The sequence below is a fragment of the Ipomoea nil genome, unplaced genomic scaffold (genome assembly GCF_001879475.1).
Source record: "Ipomoea nil cultivar Tokyo-kokei standard unplaced genomic scaffold, Asagao_1.1 scaffold3069, whole genome shotgun sequence".
In the NCBI taxonomy this organism is placed as follows: Eukaryota; Viridiplantae; Streptophyta; class Magnoliopsida; order Solanales; family Convolvulaceae; genus Ipomoea; species Ipomoea nil.
This window is the reverse complement of record NW_017619497.1, coordinates 6,280,878-6,297,024: the sequence shown is the minus strand read 5'-3', so window position 1 is coordinate 6,297,024 and position 16,147 is coordinate 6,280,878. Positions and strand designations below refer to the sequence as shown.

The window sequence follows — 16,147 nt, the reverse complement described above, 5'->3', positions numbered from 1 at the left end:
GGTTTTTATATCATTCGAAAGGGATATATCTAGTTTTGGTTTTTATATCATTCGAAAGGGGTATATTTGACTAGATTTTTCTCGAGCAAATATGATTTTTGGGTGGGGTCCACTTTTGAAGGGAAAGGGAAAAACTTGCACAGATTGTTGCGCATGTGCACCAATCTGCGCGTCTTTGGGCGCATAATGCTTTAGGTTTTTTTTTTCCTGAATTTATTGTTTCCCCCTCTTTTTCATGTTTTCCTCTTGTCACTTGCTTCTCTCTCCTACATGGACTGCAAAAATCTCACAAAAATCTACAACTATTGAGGTTGCTCTTTAACATCATACATGTACTCATCATACATGAGTACATGTAAGTCACTTCCTGTCACCTTTCTTATTGAAAGCAACACTAATGTTATATATTAGACCACAGAATGATGGGTGATATCATTAGAAACAAGGTCTTTGGTAATATTATCTATTCTTAATTACATAATTTAGTAAAACTAAAACATTGCGATTTTTAATTTTTTTTCACAAATTATTTCCTCTACTGAACGCACCAAATTAAAAGGTCTATGATCAAATTAGTTGTTGAATAAATCAAACTCCTTCTCTTGTAAGAAACACTAACTACGTACATACATAGTCTACCTGGAGTACCTGCTAATACCTATCCTTTTGTACGTGTTTCATATAGCCGTTAGTTGTTTTTGCAAGCATAAAAGTAAACTGGGATTATGTAAATTAATGTCTTATTAGTTCTTGATATTCCTGTAAACGTCAGTAACTCTAACTACTTTGGTGGGCAATTGATATTACATACTGACAAGGTATTTTATGAATCTCAATTTTAGTTGAAAAAAATGACGGTAACATTAATTTTTAACCAAAAATCTTTAATTTTTGATAAATTTTAAGTGGTCATAAATCTAAAGATTTCTAGTCATGATCATTGAGGCAATAATTAATAATTGAAATAAGTTGTTTGGAAAATTTACGCGTCAGGCGACTATTAGCCGAAGTCTTAGATTGAAGCATATACAACAATAAAATAATGGCCAATAATTAACTTGTAGGTGAGATGAGGTTAAGTCATTATCATCCACACAAGATAATGCCAATATCTATCTTATAATAATGCATAGTTTGATAAACAATACTTTCTATATTTGTACGAAAATGACCATTGCCAAGGATTTATCTCAAGTCATTCTCCTATAAAGCAAGCATGCACATACTAATCAAAATTATGTATCGAGCACAACTTAATTAATTGGTAATTAATCCAAAATAAGTCTATAAAATTTGCTCTAATTTTGTTATAGGCATTAGTACGTGTACAAGTATTTGAGGGTAGGGTGGGGGAGGGGTTATCATCCAGTTAAAGTCACATCCCGTAATTTATTTACTCCACTCGTCTCTAGAGCAAAAGCAGTGAGAGGCCTTAAAGTTTAACTAAAGTTCAGTAAAAGTGCATTAGCCTTAGGCAAACTCAGTTTTCGTGGCAGGTAGCTTAAGGAAGGCGCCAAGGGCCGACAAAGGGGGGAAAACAAAAGGCGTTTTCTGGTCCCCCCGAACCGGGGGATGCTTGTGGGGGAGGGGGTGGGTGTGCCACGACGAAACAAGGGAATGAAAGGCCGCTTTGCGTTGGATGCTCTTTACCCTCCCCACAATGATGGCTCTGTTGTCTTGGGGAGCGTTGAAGCTTGCTTCTTCTCTAGAGTTTTCTAGTTAAAATTATATATGCCTAGGGTACAATTTAACTGATCAATCAACTCAAAATAAGTTCATAAATTTTGTTTTAATTTGACCTTGTTGTGAACACTGGTATACAAGCTTTTAGGATCCTATCATCCAATTGACATACATTTAGGGATTTACTTCATTCACACGTTTTCAAGATAGAAGCGACAAGGTGACAAGTGGCCTAAAGTTTGAGTTTAGGATTAAACGTATATATATATATATATATATACTAATCAAAGTTATTGTATTAATTAATAATAATGAATGGTTAATCCTTCTTCAAAATGTAAGCTCTTTATTGGTCTGCAAGATGCAACTCTCATTTATGCTGCCTCTAATTTGGATGCGTGAATTTTTTAATCACAACTGATAACATATTTTAATATATACATACAGTCGTTACGTATTTAACAAATCAACAATCATGCATTCGTGAAGTAAAATTAATATATGTGTTTAAAACTATGGGTCTCAACATTTACAGGGATCCATAAATCTTTAAGTTCGATATATGTATCAATTGGGACAATCTCAACTAAGTTAGTTGGACAGTTGACTTGATAATCACAAGGCTCCAAATGTAATTCTTTATAGAAATTGCCTGTTGACTTTCTCTATTTAAAGTTTTAAACCAATCATATATGTGCACCATCATGGTTTACCTTGTTTTTTTTTTACAAGTTATAATTTTAATTTACTCATAATACACATTTGGGTAGCTGTTGCGGGCGATCTAATATAATCAATTTTACATGTTTTTAAAAAAAAATTAATCAAATCTTATAACAATGTTTTATCTGTTTTTCAAAAAAAAAAAAAAAAATGTTTCATCTGATTAAGTTCCAGAAAGGGATCAGAGGTAGATTAGTTGATTTTTATATGATTGTAACAGTTGTTAGATCAAATATTATAATGTGACATGGTTTAACTACAAGAAATGATACGTTGTTTAGGAGTTAATTATAATTTGAGTTTCTGATTATAATAACATTTTAACATTTAGTCATACTTTTAAAATTTTATCACATTAAATCCTTGACTTTATTTTTATTTATTTATTCATGTAAACACCATTTTGGTCGAGTGTGGCTTACCTTACATGTCTGATTTACGAAATTTACCTAGTGCACTCCATTGGATAGTGACTACAGATTTTTCTCAACACAAAAATTAAATTAAAAATTGTTATTCCCAAACATCATTAATGACAACTAAAAATTGTTATATAAATGACAACTTAATCCTCTCAAATGCTCTGTCGGGCCGGGGTGTGGGGGCCCTTAGGGTTGGGGTTCAGCATTTTTGGAATAATAAATGACAACTTAATTCAATCAATGAAGCAACCTTGAGAACATATATCATTAATGCAAATCCTTTCCCTGTGATAATTAATTACATTTTTTAGGGATAAATTATTGAGAGATATGATTAAATAATTAAATAAATAATAAAAGGAGTTGCATATTGAGATTTGTTTGCTTGTTGGGTTGATTAAGAGAGACTTGGTGGCCAATCAGAGAAGTGATTTACTACACGATAACAGCGGCGGGGCAGAAGCGACGTGGCATGAAAGCAGAGAATAATTCGGATTCCGGGTGCCGCGTTGCGTGTGAGGGCCACCCTCCACGTGTCATCCTGTAATTGGATTGTCGTGTTTGAAATTTTCCTGTACAGGTGTCTGGATAATTACCCCTCGTGAACCGGGGCGGATAATGAGCCGTCCGGTGCGCCGAGCTGCATTGCTTTTAGCTTCAAACCCACGGCTCACAGCCAGACATCCAATCATTGCCATTCGCTAAGCGATCAATCCTATGATACAAAACATTAAAATTTAAGGATTGTTTATTTATTTAATTTTTTAATTTTCATTTCTTTAGTTTTCTACACCGTATTTTTATTTTTGAAACTCAACTTTCTCAAGATTTATAAACACAAATTCGAACAAAAAAAAGTCTAAAACAATAGCTAAAGAGAAAGTAACATGTTACTTGACACCTTAACAGTAACCTGCTAAAAGTGCTAATTGTATTTTTTTATTTTGTTTTTACAAATTCAATAGTCTAATTGAACTTTTTATAAGTTCATCAGTCTAATTAAAACTTTGTTTAGTTCAAAGATCAAAATTACACTATTACTATTAATTTGAGGGTTTATCTGATTATTTTTAATTGTATGCATTGCAAATATTTGCTCAAATTTTTTGACGTATATGCTAATGCATGTAACTATAATTTTTTTTTTTTTTTGAAAGTTACTGGCTCTATTACATTGTAGTATCTGTTCATATACTTTCTCAACTTACTGAAACACAAAGAACCAATAACGCCTCCACTGAGGCTTGAACTCATAATCTTCCAATTGGAAGTCCAACCCGGATACCATTAGACCATGTAACTATAATTAATTGCTGTGATTTTCAAGAAAACATTTTTTCCGTTCAATAAAACCGTGTAATCATTGTACGGATTTGAGAGGTAAAGTCAGCAAAGGGAAAACAAACTTCTTCATTGTAGGTTTTATTAGTTGAACTATTCTATGTTAATGTCTTTGTTAGTTCAAGGGGTTATTTGTGTCTTTTCAAAACTTAGTATTTGGATTATCAAGTTGACTCTCAATCTTTGTTGGTAATAGTATATGAAATATTTTTTATTTACAAAAAAAAAAAAAAATTACTATTAAAAGTGTACTATGAATGAAATCCAGTTTGTAACCCTATATGACAAAAACCACAATGAATAATATATGGAATATTCTTGTATTTAATTGGATTAATTAAGAAGTGATTTGCATTTATTCAACTACATACTAATGACTTATAGGTAGGTATAAATTGAAAGATATGTATATTTGAATTCATAATATTCATTATCTTTCATGTGAGTCTGACTCTGATACTAAATTAAATGATGTGTTCCGGCATAACTAAAAAGCTAACCTCATAATTAACTAGACATTTATATTTATATATTATATGCATAGGCAAAATTATATTTTTAAATAAAGTTTTAAATTTGAATCTTATGAATGAATAGGAGGCTTCACCGCTTTTATACGAATGTTTCTACATGAGTGTTACCGATAATAACTCGATTCTAAATTAATTCAAACTTAATAGCATTGGAATCAAAAAGTCTTGTCAAAGTTCATTCAATTTTTTTCACATACCACAAGATCGATATATAGACTAATTTAGTTCAGTTTTAATTAGACTCATTCAAGATAGATTTCATGTGTACTCATAAGATTCCAAGTACAACTCTCCATGCGAGTTGCTTATATATTATCCTAAGATAATTTATCTTGCTCTTATGTGTCTTCAAATAGTGACGACGTTTATTTAATTTGAATTATTCCATTACTAATTTATCCCATCTAGAATGATAAGAAATTAGGGAATCAGTAGCTACATCTTTTTCTACGTTATCCCAACGACTACCACACGTGCATGAGATAAAATAATGTATTACATACCAAAAATTAAATTCGATGAGTCTAAGATGACAAACATTTTTCTTAAAGCTAAGCGCCTAAGCTAGACGACTTTTACTTGGGAGAATTTCTACCTAATTACATTCTCTCAATTGAAGGCATGTGATCCATCTCAACTAAAAATCTAAGCTAATAGTTAAATTGCACATTAATAGTTATATATTCAACATGTCCCCTCATGTGTGAGGGCCGTTTACTTTTAGGCTCCACTGATACAAAATTAAAGCATATAGGCTCAATCACAACTAAAAGCCTAAACTAATAGTTAGCTTGCACATTAATGATTATATGCTAAGACTCCCAAGCCCAACAAATATATCCTCATACTTTACATACATTTTCCCACACCTATTCCTCCCAGTCGTTATATTATAGACCGCGGTGCACATGCACCGCGGTCAAAAACGGCGCCGTTTTTTTAAGTAAAGAAACGGCCCGCCGTTAGAGTTAACGGAGTCCGCTTGTTTGGTGTATTAAACACCAACTGACACTATAGTATATCTAAACCGACACTGCAGTTATATCAAAATGATACTGTAGTTATAGTGAAATGAAACTGCAGTGTATATAAAATGAAACTGAATAACATTTCACATATTTGAGTGTATATTGTACAATGAAGCTGTAATTATATCAAAATGATTATGTAGTTGTGTTTTAATGAAACTATAGTGTATATAAAATAAAATTAAATAACATTTTCACATATTTGAGTCTATAAATATCGAATGAGACTATAGTTATATCGAAATGAAACTGTAGTTGTGTTGGACTGAAACTACAGTGTATACAAAATGACACTGAATAACAGAGTTACTTTTTGCAAAAGGGTGCGAAACGGCGAAAACAAACACTGTTTATTTTCATTTAAAAAAAAAAAAAAAAAAAAAAAAAAAAAAAAAAAAAGAAGACGCGCGGTGCATAATCGATTATGCACCGCGGTGCATAATATAATTTGTCTATTCCTCCTTTAATTTAGAACCCTATTTCATCGATCTTGAATTGGCCGGGGCACGTGCATCATAATCTGAACATCATAAATTCATACATTCGATCAACTACACAGCTCATTCAAATCCAACCTAATTATTTGTCCAACTACTATTAACTGCAAGTGTGAAATGGTTCTTACACTACTACTAAAACGTTTGAAATTTTCTGTGATCGAAAAGTGAGTAATAATTTTCAACCTAATATTGAATTAAAATTATTATATAACTAATGCGTAACAAATATGGCAAATTATTATGTGGACCATGAATACAATATACATTTTTAATATACTAAAAGTATAATATTTGTGTACTGAATATACATTATTTGATAATATAAAAAAAATTATGTACGTTTAAATAATATACTTTATGTATACAAATAATGTATTTTTAATATATTAAAAATATACTTTTTTTTATGGTTCACATACACAAATGCGTGAACCATGGTCCATGGAATAATGATTGAACAAATATAAAGCATGTTAGCATAAAGGATTTTTTTTTGGTATGTCTTTTAAGAATTTGAGTAATATAATAAAATTGGACCTAAATTTACTAACTAAAATAGAGTGTAATTTACTATCAAATTAACATCCGAATCACAACATAACAAAGCAACTTGCCACCTAATGACGTTCATTTAAATATTTAATTTATTAAAAGATCGAGATTACAAATTTTATTTTCAATGATGAAGACATATATATATATATATATATATATATATATATATATATATATATATATATATATAAAGTTCATATGAGAACTTACTCTCTCTGTGAGAAATGTGGATAAATCTGAATTGTTCATCTAGTATATTTCATGGTTGAAAATAAGCCAAACAAGAAACGAGATCATTTTAATAAATATTACAAACTTTTAAGTTTGTAATATTTATGAAATTGACTTATTTTTTTTTTCTTAAATGTTCAATCGTTCAATTTATTAGATTGACAACCTAGATTTATCAACAGCTCTACCTAAAGAGTGGTTCTCATAGGAATCATGATATATATATATTTAATTATGAGTTTGAAATATGAGTACTAATCAACAAAGCGAGTTAAATGTGTATATCTTACCTTAGTGGTTAAAATACTACTTATAGTACAAAAACAATGTGAAAGGTAATTGAAATTCCGGCATAATTAATTCATTTAGAAATAAATAAGACTTAAAAAAAAAAAAAAAAAAAAGACTTTTGAATATACAAAAATTACAGAGACAGATAAGCCAAAGAGTCAAGTCAATTAATTCTTGTATACAAGCAAATGAAGCAATGAAGCAAGTAGCGCCGTGAGAGGGCTTAGCTACGGCGAGTTTACCTTTTAGAGAGAGAAACAGAAAACTTGTAAGAGAGAGAAAGCGGGGACTACACTCAACGCCGACGTCAGCAATGAATGCTGCGTCCCCTATAAATCCCTCCCCTTTCCCTCCCTTTTCCCACTTCATACATCTAATTCCTCATCGGCCATGGCAGAAGAATTCCTGGAATCGGAGATTGTGTTCCCGGAGAGCGTTAACGATAACGGTTACGCTGTTGACGAGGATCGGAGCTTCTCCGGCGACTCGAGAGAATCGAGGAGTAAGAAGCAGAGGCGGAGGACGATGATGAAGACGACTGCTGCGACGGAGAGAAGAGAGGCGAATTCTCTTCCGGTGAATATTCCGGAGTCGTGGTTCCGGTGCGTGGATGTGGAGCCGGACTTTTTCGGCGAGGACGACGAAATGGTGCCGCCGCACGTAATCACCGACCGGAGAATCGCCCGGAAAATGATGTCATTTTCCGTCTGCACCGGGTACGGGAGGACGTTAAAGGGAAGGGATTTGAGTGAAGTAAGGAATTCAATTCTTAGAATGACTGGCTTTCTCGAAGCGTAGCTTCTGAGATTAGTATGAATATCTAAATGTAATTATTTAAAAAAAAAAAAAAAAAACCGCAATAATAATGAGAGGAAGAGTTTAACAACGAACAGCATAGCGTTTTCATTCAAATTAATCACTACTTTCCATTGTTTCATATTGGGGTAGAAAATTATAAAAATGCCAAAAACAAATCCCATCAGCTCAGAAAGGGAAAACAAAATAGAGATCCAAATATTAAATTAAAAAAAAAAAAATATATATATATATAGTAATAGCTTTTCCAATTTGTAAATATGGGGAATTTCCAATGCTTGAGAAATACAAGACACGGCATCATAAACTATCCTATAAATTTTATTGTATGCAATTGTACATTTTAAATTACTAGTTGTATATCATGCTTATGTTACATATTGCTTGTCCATAATTCACACATTTCAGAAATGAAATAGATTGTTAGTTGTAGTTTCTTTTATCACTAAAAAAAAATAATAATAATAATAAAATAATTTGGGTATCGCTTCTGTAATGTTTTATTCAAATAAGAAAAAAAAGAATTATCATTTTCAATTATTTTTAGTCGAGCTTAAAATTATGACTATTGATTTAGAATAAAAAGCAAACGAACAATAAAAATCACATGATTACTGATATGAATAAATTATTATTAATATTATTATTATGAAAAAAAAAAATTGAAGCATCAATCAACATTGTGCTTCTATCTTGTATCAAATACAATTCAAAAGGTGTAAATTTAAACGAAATATTGTGATAACAACATTCTCACAGTTGTATAATTCAAAGTGTACACCATTCAGTCATTCAATTTAGTATTATATTTTTTGGAATAATTTAGTATTATATTGTTTCGGAAGAATTTAGTATTATGTTAAATACAAGAGTCACTTATGCTGACATGCTGTCAAAGACCTTGTGGTCAAGCGACATAATTGTGACTTTTCCAAATAGAAGATTACAGTCTAACAAGTTTGAATCCCAATGTGAAAGAATCACTTATATATGCTCTGATCTAACACATTATTATATCAGAAAACATTTAGAATCATCAAATAGATAAGATAGAGTTGTTCACTAGAGAAATGTGAAGCCTTTCATCCATCCCTTTATTCTATTTTGCACCTTTTTTTCTTTCTTTCACTAAGAGACAAATGTAGCATTTCCCAATTGAATTGAAATTTTCCTTGTTTATTTCTTTTTTTTTTTTGTCAAAAAATGCTGTTTCAGACTTTCAGTTCCACAAGAATAATTAACTTGGATTGACCAAACTATCTGGCCTTACTATTGATGTCACAATCATGTAAAGGATATATCCACATGAAATATAGTCCCACAGAAAACAAAATAAATTCCATTGATGTGAAACCCACAAGCACTTAGGTTTCAATGCATCTAAAAATCCTATCCAAAATATAAAAATTTTAAAAGAATATGCCCTGCAATGACTGATGTGAACCATTGGCAACAATCAAGGGTGATCATGTGACCATTTCAAGGCAGAAAGTGAAACCTGGGAATCATAGAAACAAAGGCAGTTGAAGAAAAAAAAGATGCTGAAACAATGCATAAAGCAGAGAAAAACAAGATATTATTCCACTCACCTATAAAACAGACAACATTTGAGCAGTAAAAGCTGCAGGGTTGAACTCATACTTGTTCAATGTATGTATCTATGTATGTATATTGGTATCAATTTTTGGTTCTACGACGTACTGAATATGGCCTTGGCTTGGTTGGTTGATATGCGTATTTGCTGAGATCCATATCTCTCGATGAACTTAAGCAAGGAGGCGATATTAGATGCTTTGTAACGAGAATATATATGTAATGTATGAAGAAAAAGGTATAGTTTAGAGTTTACCTGCTGTGGCTTGCGTTTCTGATGTCCTTCAATGGGGGACGAAGACCACTGGCACGAGAACCATTTGATGTGAATTTAAATGAGGAGATCACTGAAACAAATCTTTCCATTGATTTTTCAGCTATTTCGCAATAATGGCCTATGTGAGAAATGTTAGAACCAAACTTCCCATCTTCAGATTTCGCTTCTGTAGCTGAACCATACTCATCACTTACTGAAATATAGAAATGTTACATGGAGCAATAAGTAAGCCATCAAAGTACTTCTAGTTTAAGAAAATCCACAGCTTTAATCACTTCAAATGTATGCTTAGTGTTATGGAATGTACAAAGTAATATGGAACCTATATATATTCGGCAGCTTGGTGATTTATAGGGATTTGAGTAAGTAGTCATATGGAACTTATTTCCTTATTGGAAGTCTTCTAGCATTTATTTATAGGGTTGTGTATTCCCCTTTCTAACACAGATTTACAAATCTTCTATTCATTTTCATACAATATATATTTTCTTATTCCTTGATTCTTTGTTTCTGCCTAACTGGTGGGTGGTTGTTATTTTTCACCTGCCAGACATTTGGATCATTCAAATTCAACACTTAGTGATGCTTCAAAGTAAATGCAATAAAATGTGTCGGTTTGAGAATCAGGCTTACTTTGATCTTCTGTTGGGGAAGTATCAGTCAAGATATTACCGCCTCTTACAGTGTCCTGAATAAAAGAAACGAGCAATAAGAAATCAGAAGAGTTGAATGAAGGAGGCTATCAATTCGAGCAAGACTTTAACATTGTGTTGAAGGTGTTTAAAAAAAAAAAAAAAAAAAAAAAAAAAAAAAAAAAAAAAAAACAGAGGGTACTTACAGTTTCGATATCATTATTGAATGTAACCTTTCTCTTTCTCGACTTTCCTTTGTAGAAGTCATGGCTTAAAGAATTCTCAGGCTCATGAATCTCGGCTTCTTCTGCTAAGAGCTTTCCATGTTCTTTGTCTTGGCCATTCTGCTGCTGAAAATATGAGCTTCTTACAACAACTCTTCTGTTTTCTGTTTTCATTTTGCTATCATCTGCACAAAGAACCAAGCATATGTTTATATCTTAGTGGTAACATCATTAGGCTAATCACTATATTATGTTTACCATTTTCCTCTGCAGAATTGTGCTGGGAATTGGAACTCCTCATAGTAGGTTTTCGGAAAATTGTTTGCATTTTTCCTTTGCTTGCCTCTGAAGCAGCAGAAAGGGGTTCTTCATCACAAACAGATTCATCCAAGTCCACCTCACTTTCTTGATTATTTTCCTTCCCATTCTTTGGCAAAAAATAGGAACTTCTTACAACTACTTTTCCATTCTCTGTTATAGTCTTGCTTTTGGCTAAACCTGAAGCCCTCTCCTTATGCAACACAATACAAGGCTTGCAGATCGAATGTTGAAATGGAGCACGTTGCATTCCTTGGCCATCTGTGAAGTCTTCTTTCTCGTGAATTCCTATATCAAGAACACAAGGGGAGGCGGGGAGTATTCAATCATAGTTGTCAACACTCAACGCAAAATCTTCGAGTGAAAAAAAATTGGGGTAGATAGTTGTTGTTACTTAACACTTACCAATACTAGTTTCCAAAAAGCAAGAACTTTTTGCAGTGGTAGAATCATCCATCTAAAAAAACAGAACGAACAATCAGTGGCATACTTGACTAGAATTCAACAACTGAGTTGCGAGTAATATGTACCAATTTACTTACATGGTTTTCCTCCAGAAGAACAGATGAATTCAGAGGCACGGGCGGTGACACTGGCGAGCTCCCTAATCCACATGAATTAGCTCCTGCATTACAGTCTAGCAATGAACTAGGTGATCCATCCTCTGGATTTGGATCAATAGGGGTGATTCGAGGGGGCCTGAAACTTTTTTTCGCTTCAAGGGAAGCAATACCTTTAGATGCTAAGGAGACACACCATTTGCAAATAACACGGCAGTTTTTAAGATATACATGTTTATGTAAATCAAGACTCGATACAAATACAATCTGAATTTAAAAACTATTGTATCTCACTGGGTTATGTATGTAAGTAAAACGTAGAGAACAAGACCACCATGTCAAAGGTAGTTTCTGCAACAAAGAGGAAAAAAACAAATAGAGAGCCAAGTAATGAACAATAGGATACAAAAATAGTTGGTTAGGAGATTCTTTTGTGCAGGCAAATCAAGCTTTTTGCTTTGGCCTTCAAGCTTGAAGTTCTTCAACTGATTAGTTTGGCTATAATCCAACTCAGTGCCAGGGCATTCTTTCTGGTTAATGGAAATTCTATGAGTTAAAAAAAATAATTAAGACCAAAAAGAAATAAGCAGACACAGAACAGTGCTGAAATTCAATTAATAAACATTTCCAACAAAAGAGAAAATCTTTGAAAACTAATGAGTCTAATTGATACCTGAAATGGCAGTTTGGTTAAAGGATCAAGGTCACCCCTTGCTATGCCTTTAGCAACTTCTGGAGGTAGCATTGTATTGTTAGTTAAGGTACACAGAAAATAGATTCGCAACAAAGTGGAAATTTATGCTTTTCAGATAATAAGATTATACGACGCATAATATTGCAAGGATATGGACCAAGGAATTCAATATCTTCATCAGCACCAGCTGGTAACTCAGACAAGTGAACTAGATCTTCAGTAACAGGATCATAAACCAATTGATGCAGGAAGGTCATCATCGCTTTCTTGAAAGATTCCTCGTAAAGAGGAGGAACTGCAACAGTATTGTACTTCAAGTGCTTAATTACCTACATCAGCAAACAATTGGATTCAGTTCCTACCATATTCATTTAATGCCAGTGCCAAAATGCAGGCCCGTGAAAAGAGATTTAGCAGATTGTGAAAGGACAAGTAGAATGTGGCAAAACAATCATCTTTTTCAACATTGGATTCTTCATTCTCACCTTGTCATAACTTCTGAATTTTTTCATCAGTGCATGAGCTTTTTTGAGGCCCATCCCAGGCAAAGACTGCAAATAGTCACAACCACTCAATATGCACATCTCAAGAACCATCTGCTTTGTGAAACCAGTAAAATTTAGCTCCTTGTTCTGTTGCAGCATGGAAAATTGAAATTCGACTCCTTGCCCATACTTATCCATTTTGTAAATGATCTGAATATCCAAGCCTCCAAGGTCTTAGAGCACAAAACGAAGTATAACAAAAAGATGGTAGTGAAGGAACTAGGAAGCATGTCATAACATAAAATTGTGGTTTTCTTAATTCCTAGTAAACAATGAACAAGTGCACATAAATAACAGCCAACAGCTTACTCTAGGACAACCAAAGGCTATCAAATCCGAGTCCTCTGTTATAATTGCATCAACCTGTTTGCTGACTGCCAAAAAGGTCATTTCAGCATCTGCCTCATATGGCGCCACAACATATTGTACATTTTCCTGTTTTAAGACCTTCCATATGCAAATATGCAAAGAAAAGTAGTTAACACACAGAACTCTGGCATTACAAATTACAAAAACTATAACACTGTTCACCACTACCTGTATCAGGTCATAAGCCACTGAAGGTGATATGTCAACTGCCTTTTGGTAGAACTCATAAGCAGCAGACTGATTTCCATTAGATTCATGCTCAATGGCCCGAGAGAGACTTTCCTTCCTTATTCTGTTTTATAAATGAATACAGAGTTTGTAAAATGGTCTCCTATTTGAATAGCATGCTAAAATCTTTCCAAAAAAAAAAAAATTCTTGGTCTCTTTTGTAATGATCAATAAGAGCATATCTTCCATTATCATATACCCTTACCATTATGGAATCAAGGAATATTAAGATCATTTTCAGAACAATTTTGCCATTGCCCATTTATGCATCAAATATAAGGTGCTTTGACTAACTGAACAAAACTGAATAAAGGAAACTAGATGTAAATTGAGTATGCTGGTACCTTGCACGCTTATTCTCTTGCTCACCCTTCATTGGCAAGAAACCTCCATCAAACACCATAATAGGCTTAACACCATAATGCCGCAACAAGTTTACTCTATGCATGCAATAGCTAATGTGCCTAGCAAACATTAGTAAAGTCCAAAGTTAGATGATTATCTGATGAACATACTGCAAAGTCCTTCCTTTAAATTCCCTATTTTGCTAAAATTCCTCTGCACTGATAGCACTGAAAGAAAATGACAAAGGAAAACTATAGCCTACAACCTCAAAATTTTGATTTTATGTAATTGCACACCCATCAAGCATGCAAATAAAACAAACAAAAAAGACATTGTGCAAGGGGCAACCCCAGCAAAGTTAGATGGACTGTTAACTTGTTAATCACAATGTTCTAAGTTCGACTCCCCGTGAGAGCGGCCTATTGGCCTTCTTGACTAGTTTATCTCCTTGTGATCCTTTGTGGACTAAGGTCACAAGGAGGAGTTTACTTCGTGCACACCCTCGGATTCCTTCATCACCAAAAAAGAAGGGATTGTGCGCATAGTATAACCAATAAAACTATAACAAAACATCAGAAACACACATTTGGCGAATTTAAAACTATGCAAATCGTATATGTATGAGCATTCGAATTTGTTCAGAGATAGCAATTAAAAATGACAGAAAGATAACAAAAGCAAGAGAAAGGGAAAAACAGCAGAAACCCAGCTCTAGAGATAGACAACCCATGTTATAAATTACTCCAAATGTATAGATAAATGGAGGAGATTAAAAAAAAAAAAAAATGTACTTGGAAGTGGGGAGGCCTTTGCAAAGCTCTTTGCTGCAAGAGAGAGCGCCCTTGTGGAGCCAAGAATAGGTGTCCACGGCGACGCAACAGCCGTCCAAGTCCTTGATGTGAATGGGCACCATTATCGATTTCAACAACGGCAGCAGTCCCTGAATGCCCATCGCCGGCGACGGGATTTATTGGGTCTGAGCTGAAATTCTTGAAAATTTGTTTCAGCTGCAATGGCTGTTGCTGCCCTTCCCCAACACTAATCCGTTTCGAAGAGAGAGAGAGAGAATGGAGGGAATGGAGGCGGGAAACTTTTGGGGAACAGGAAAGATAGGGCAGAAATAATATTTTGAATTCTTACGGGGAACTAAAATTCAGATACTCCGTTAATACGGGGAAATGTTCCCAATTTTACTATTTTAATTATAGGAAAATGTTAATCACTCCTAATTTTATTATTCCTGTAATAAAATTTTAGGCATTAGTTTTCTTTTTAAAATTTTAACTCTAACTTTAACTCTACTAATGTTTATAATTTTGTCAAATCATAGAGTGATAAAATTAGGTGTGTAGCATAGTTCTTAATTAGAGAAAATTTCAATTTTGGTCACACGACTATAGAGGTCTTGTTAATTTCAGCACCTAACTTTCAAAAGTATTAATTTAGTACCTTGAGTATGTAATTTTTCTCAATTTTGGTCACTCCGGTCAATTTACCGGTCAAATTCGACCGGAAAAATTAAAAGGCACAAACCTGAGGGGCAAAAAAGTCTTTTCCTGATCTGGTCCTAATTGACCGGACCGCCTTCTTGAGCCGGTTCATCAAATTCGACCGGACTCCCGAACCCAAAGTCCAGTTCGCCCACCGGAAACCGCCGTCCTAATGACACTACAAGCGCCGCGTCGGGGCCATCTCGCCATAACACCATCTTCGACAGCATCAGCCCTGGCCTATGGCACTCTATCCAGTCAATCAAATCCAAGAAATGCTCCACGTTTGTTGCTGTAGAGATTGCCGCGTGAACATGACTTGCGATTTCAGATATGGTCCCGTGTTTCAGTTCATCCATGCCTATGTAATCTGACATAATTCCTGGAATTCTTGTCCGGCCGTCAACCAACCATCCCATCTTGCACTTGTTATGGCTTTTGTCGACGGCATTCACCATAACCTTCCATATATAAGCCGAGAATGCCTCGATTTTTGTCCGCCTCCTGCTGATTCCAATTCCATCGTCTTCTTCAGAAGCCAGTTTTTGGAAGGCAGTCCGGTCAATTAGGAGCAGATCAGGAAAAGATTTTTTTGCCCCTCAGATTTGTGCCTTTTAATTTTTCCGGTCGAATTTGACCGGTAAATTGACCGGAGTGACCAAAATTGAGAAAAATTACATACTCAAGGTACTAAATTGATACTTTTGAAAGTTAGGTGCTAAAATTAACAAGGCCCCTATAGTCGTGTG

At 33.9% G+C, this 16,147-nt stretch overlaps 2 protein-coding genes across 3 annotated transcripts; one reads left to right on the top strand and one right to left on the bottom strand.

Moving 5' to 3' along the window:
* Positions 1-7,697: 7,697 nt before the first annotated feature.
* LOC109164797 lies at positions 7,698-8,105 on the top strand. Its single transcript, XM_019313344.1, has one exon. It carries the CDS (start codon positions 7,698-7,700, stop codon positions 8,103-8,105), a length of 408 nt encoding a protein of 135 aa, XP_019168889.1.
* Positions 8,106-9,370: 1,265 nt separating this feature from the next.
* On the bottom strand, positions 9,371-15,047 carry LOC109165075 (exonuclease 1). 2 transcript variants are annotated; one of them, XR_002051483.1, is made up of 16 exons: positions 14,700-15,047; positions 13,908-14,027; positions 13,504-13,627; positions 13,276-13,413; positions 12,907-13,116; positions 12,575-12,750; positions 12,401-12,473; positions 12,134-12,257; positions 11,698-11,900; positions 11,573-11,624; positions 11,108-11,455; positions 10,832-11,034; positions 10,627-10,681; positions 9,973-10,186; positions 9,713-9,888; positions 9,371-9,621 (listed from the first exon to the last, which is right to left on the bottom strand). XR_002051483.1 is itself a non-coding variant. In XM_019313688.1 (15 exons), exons 1-15 carry the CDS (start codon positions 14,858-14,860, stop codon positions 9,801-9,803), a joined length of 2,289 nt encoding a protein of 762 aa, XP_019169233.1. In that variant the 5' UTR covers positions 14,861-15,047; the 3' UTR covers positions 9,371-9,800. The 2 variants fall into 2 exon arrangements, 1 of the variants encoding a protein (XP_019169233.1); XM_019313688.1 differs by having other exon boundaries at positions 9,371-9,888.
* Between the last annotated feature and the right edge of the window lie 1,100 nt (positions 15,048-16,147).

What these genes read in the sequence shown, in the direction of transcription:
- LOC109164797 (XM_019313344.1), top strand. Translation starts at nt 7,698, where the DNA reads ATGGCAGAAGAATTCCTGGAATCGGAGATTGTGTTCCCGGAGAGCGTT.
- LOC109165075 (XM_019313688.1), bottom strand. Translation starts at nt 14,860, where the DNA reads ATGGGCATTCAGGGACTGCTGCCGTTGTTGAAATCGATAATGGTGCCC. An exon ending in TCAATAATGATATCGAAACT is followed by an intron (nt 10,682 to 10,831) that starts GTAAGTACCCTC and finishes TCTTTTATTCAG; the next exon opens with GACACTGTAAGAGGCGGTAA. An exon ending in AGAAACGCAAGCCACAGCAG is followed by an intron (nt 9,889 to 9,972) that starts GTAAACTCTAAA and finishes TCCTTGCTTAAG; the next exon opens with TTCATCGAGAGATATGGATC.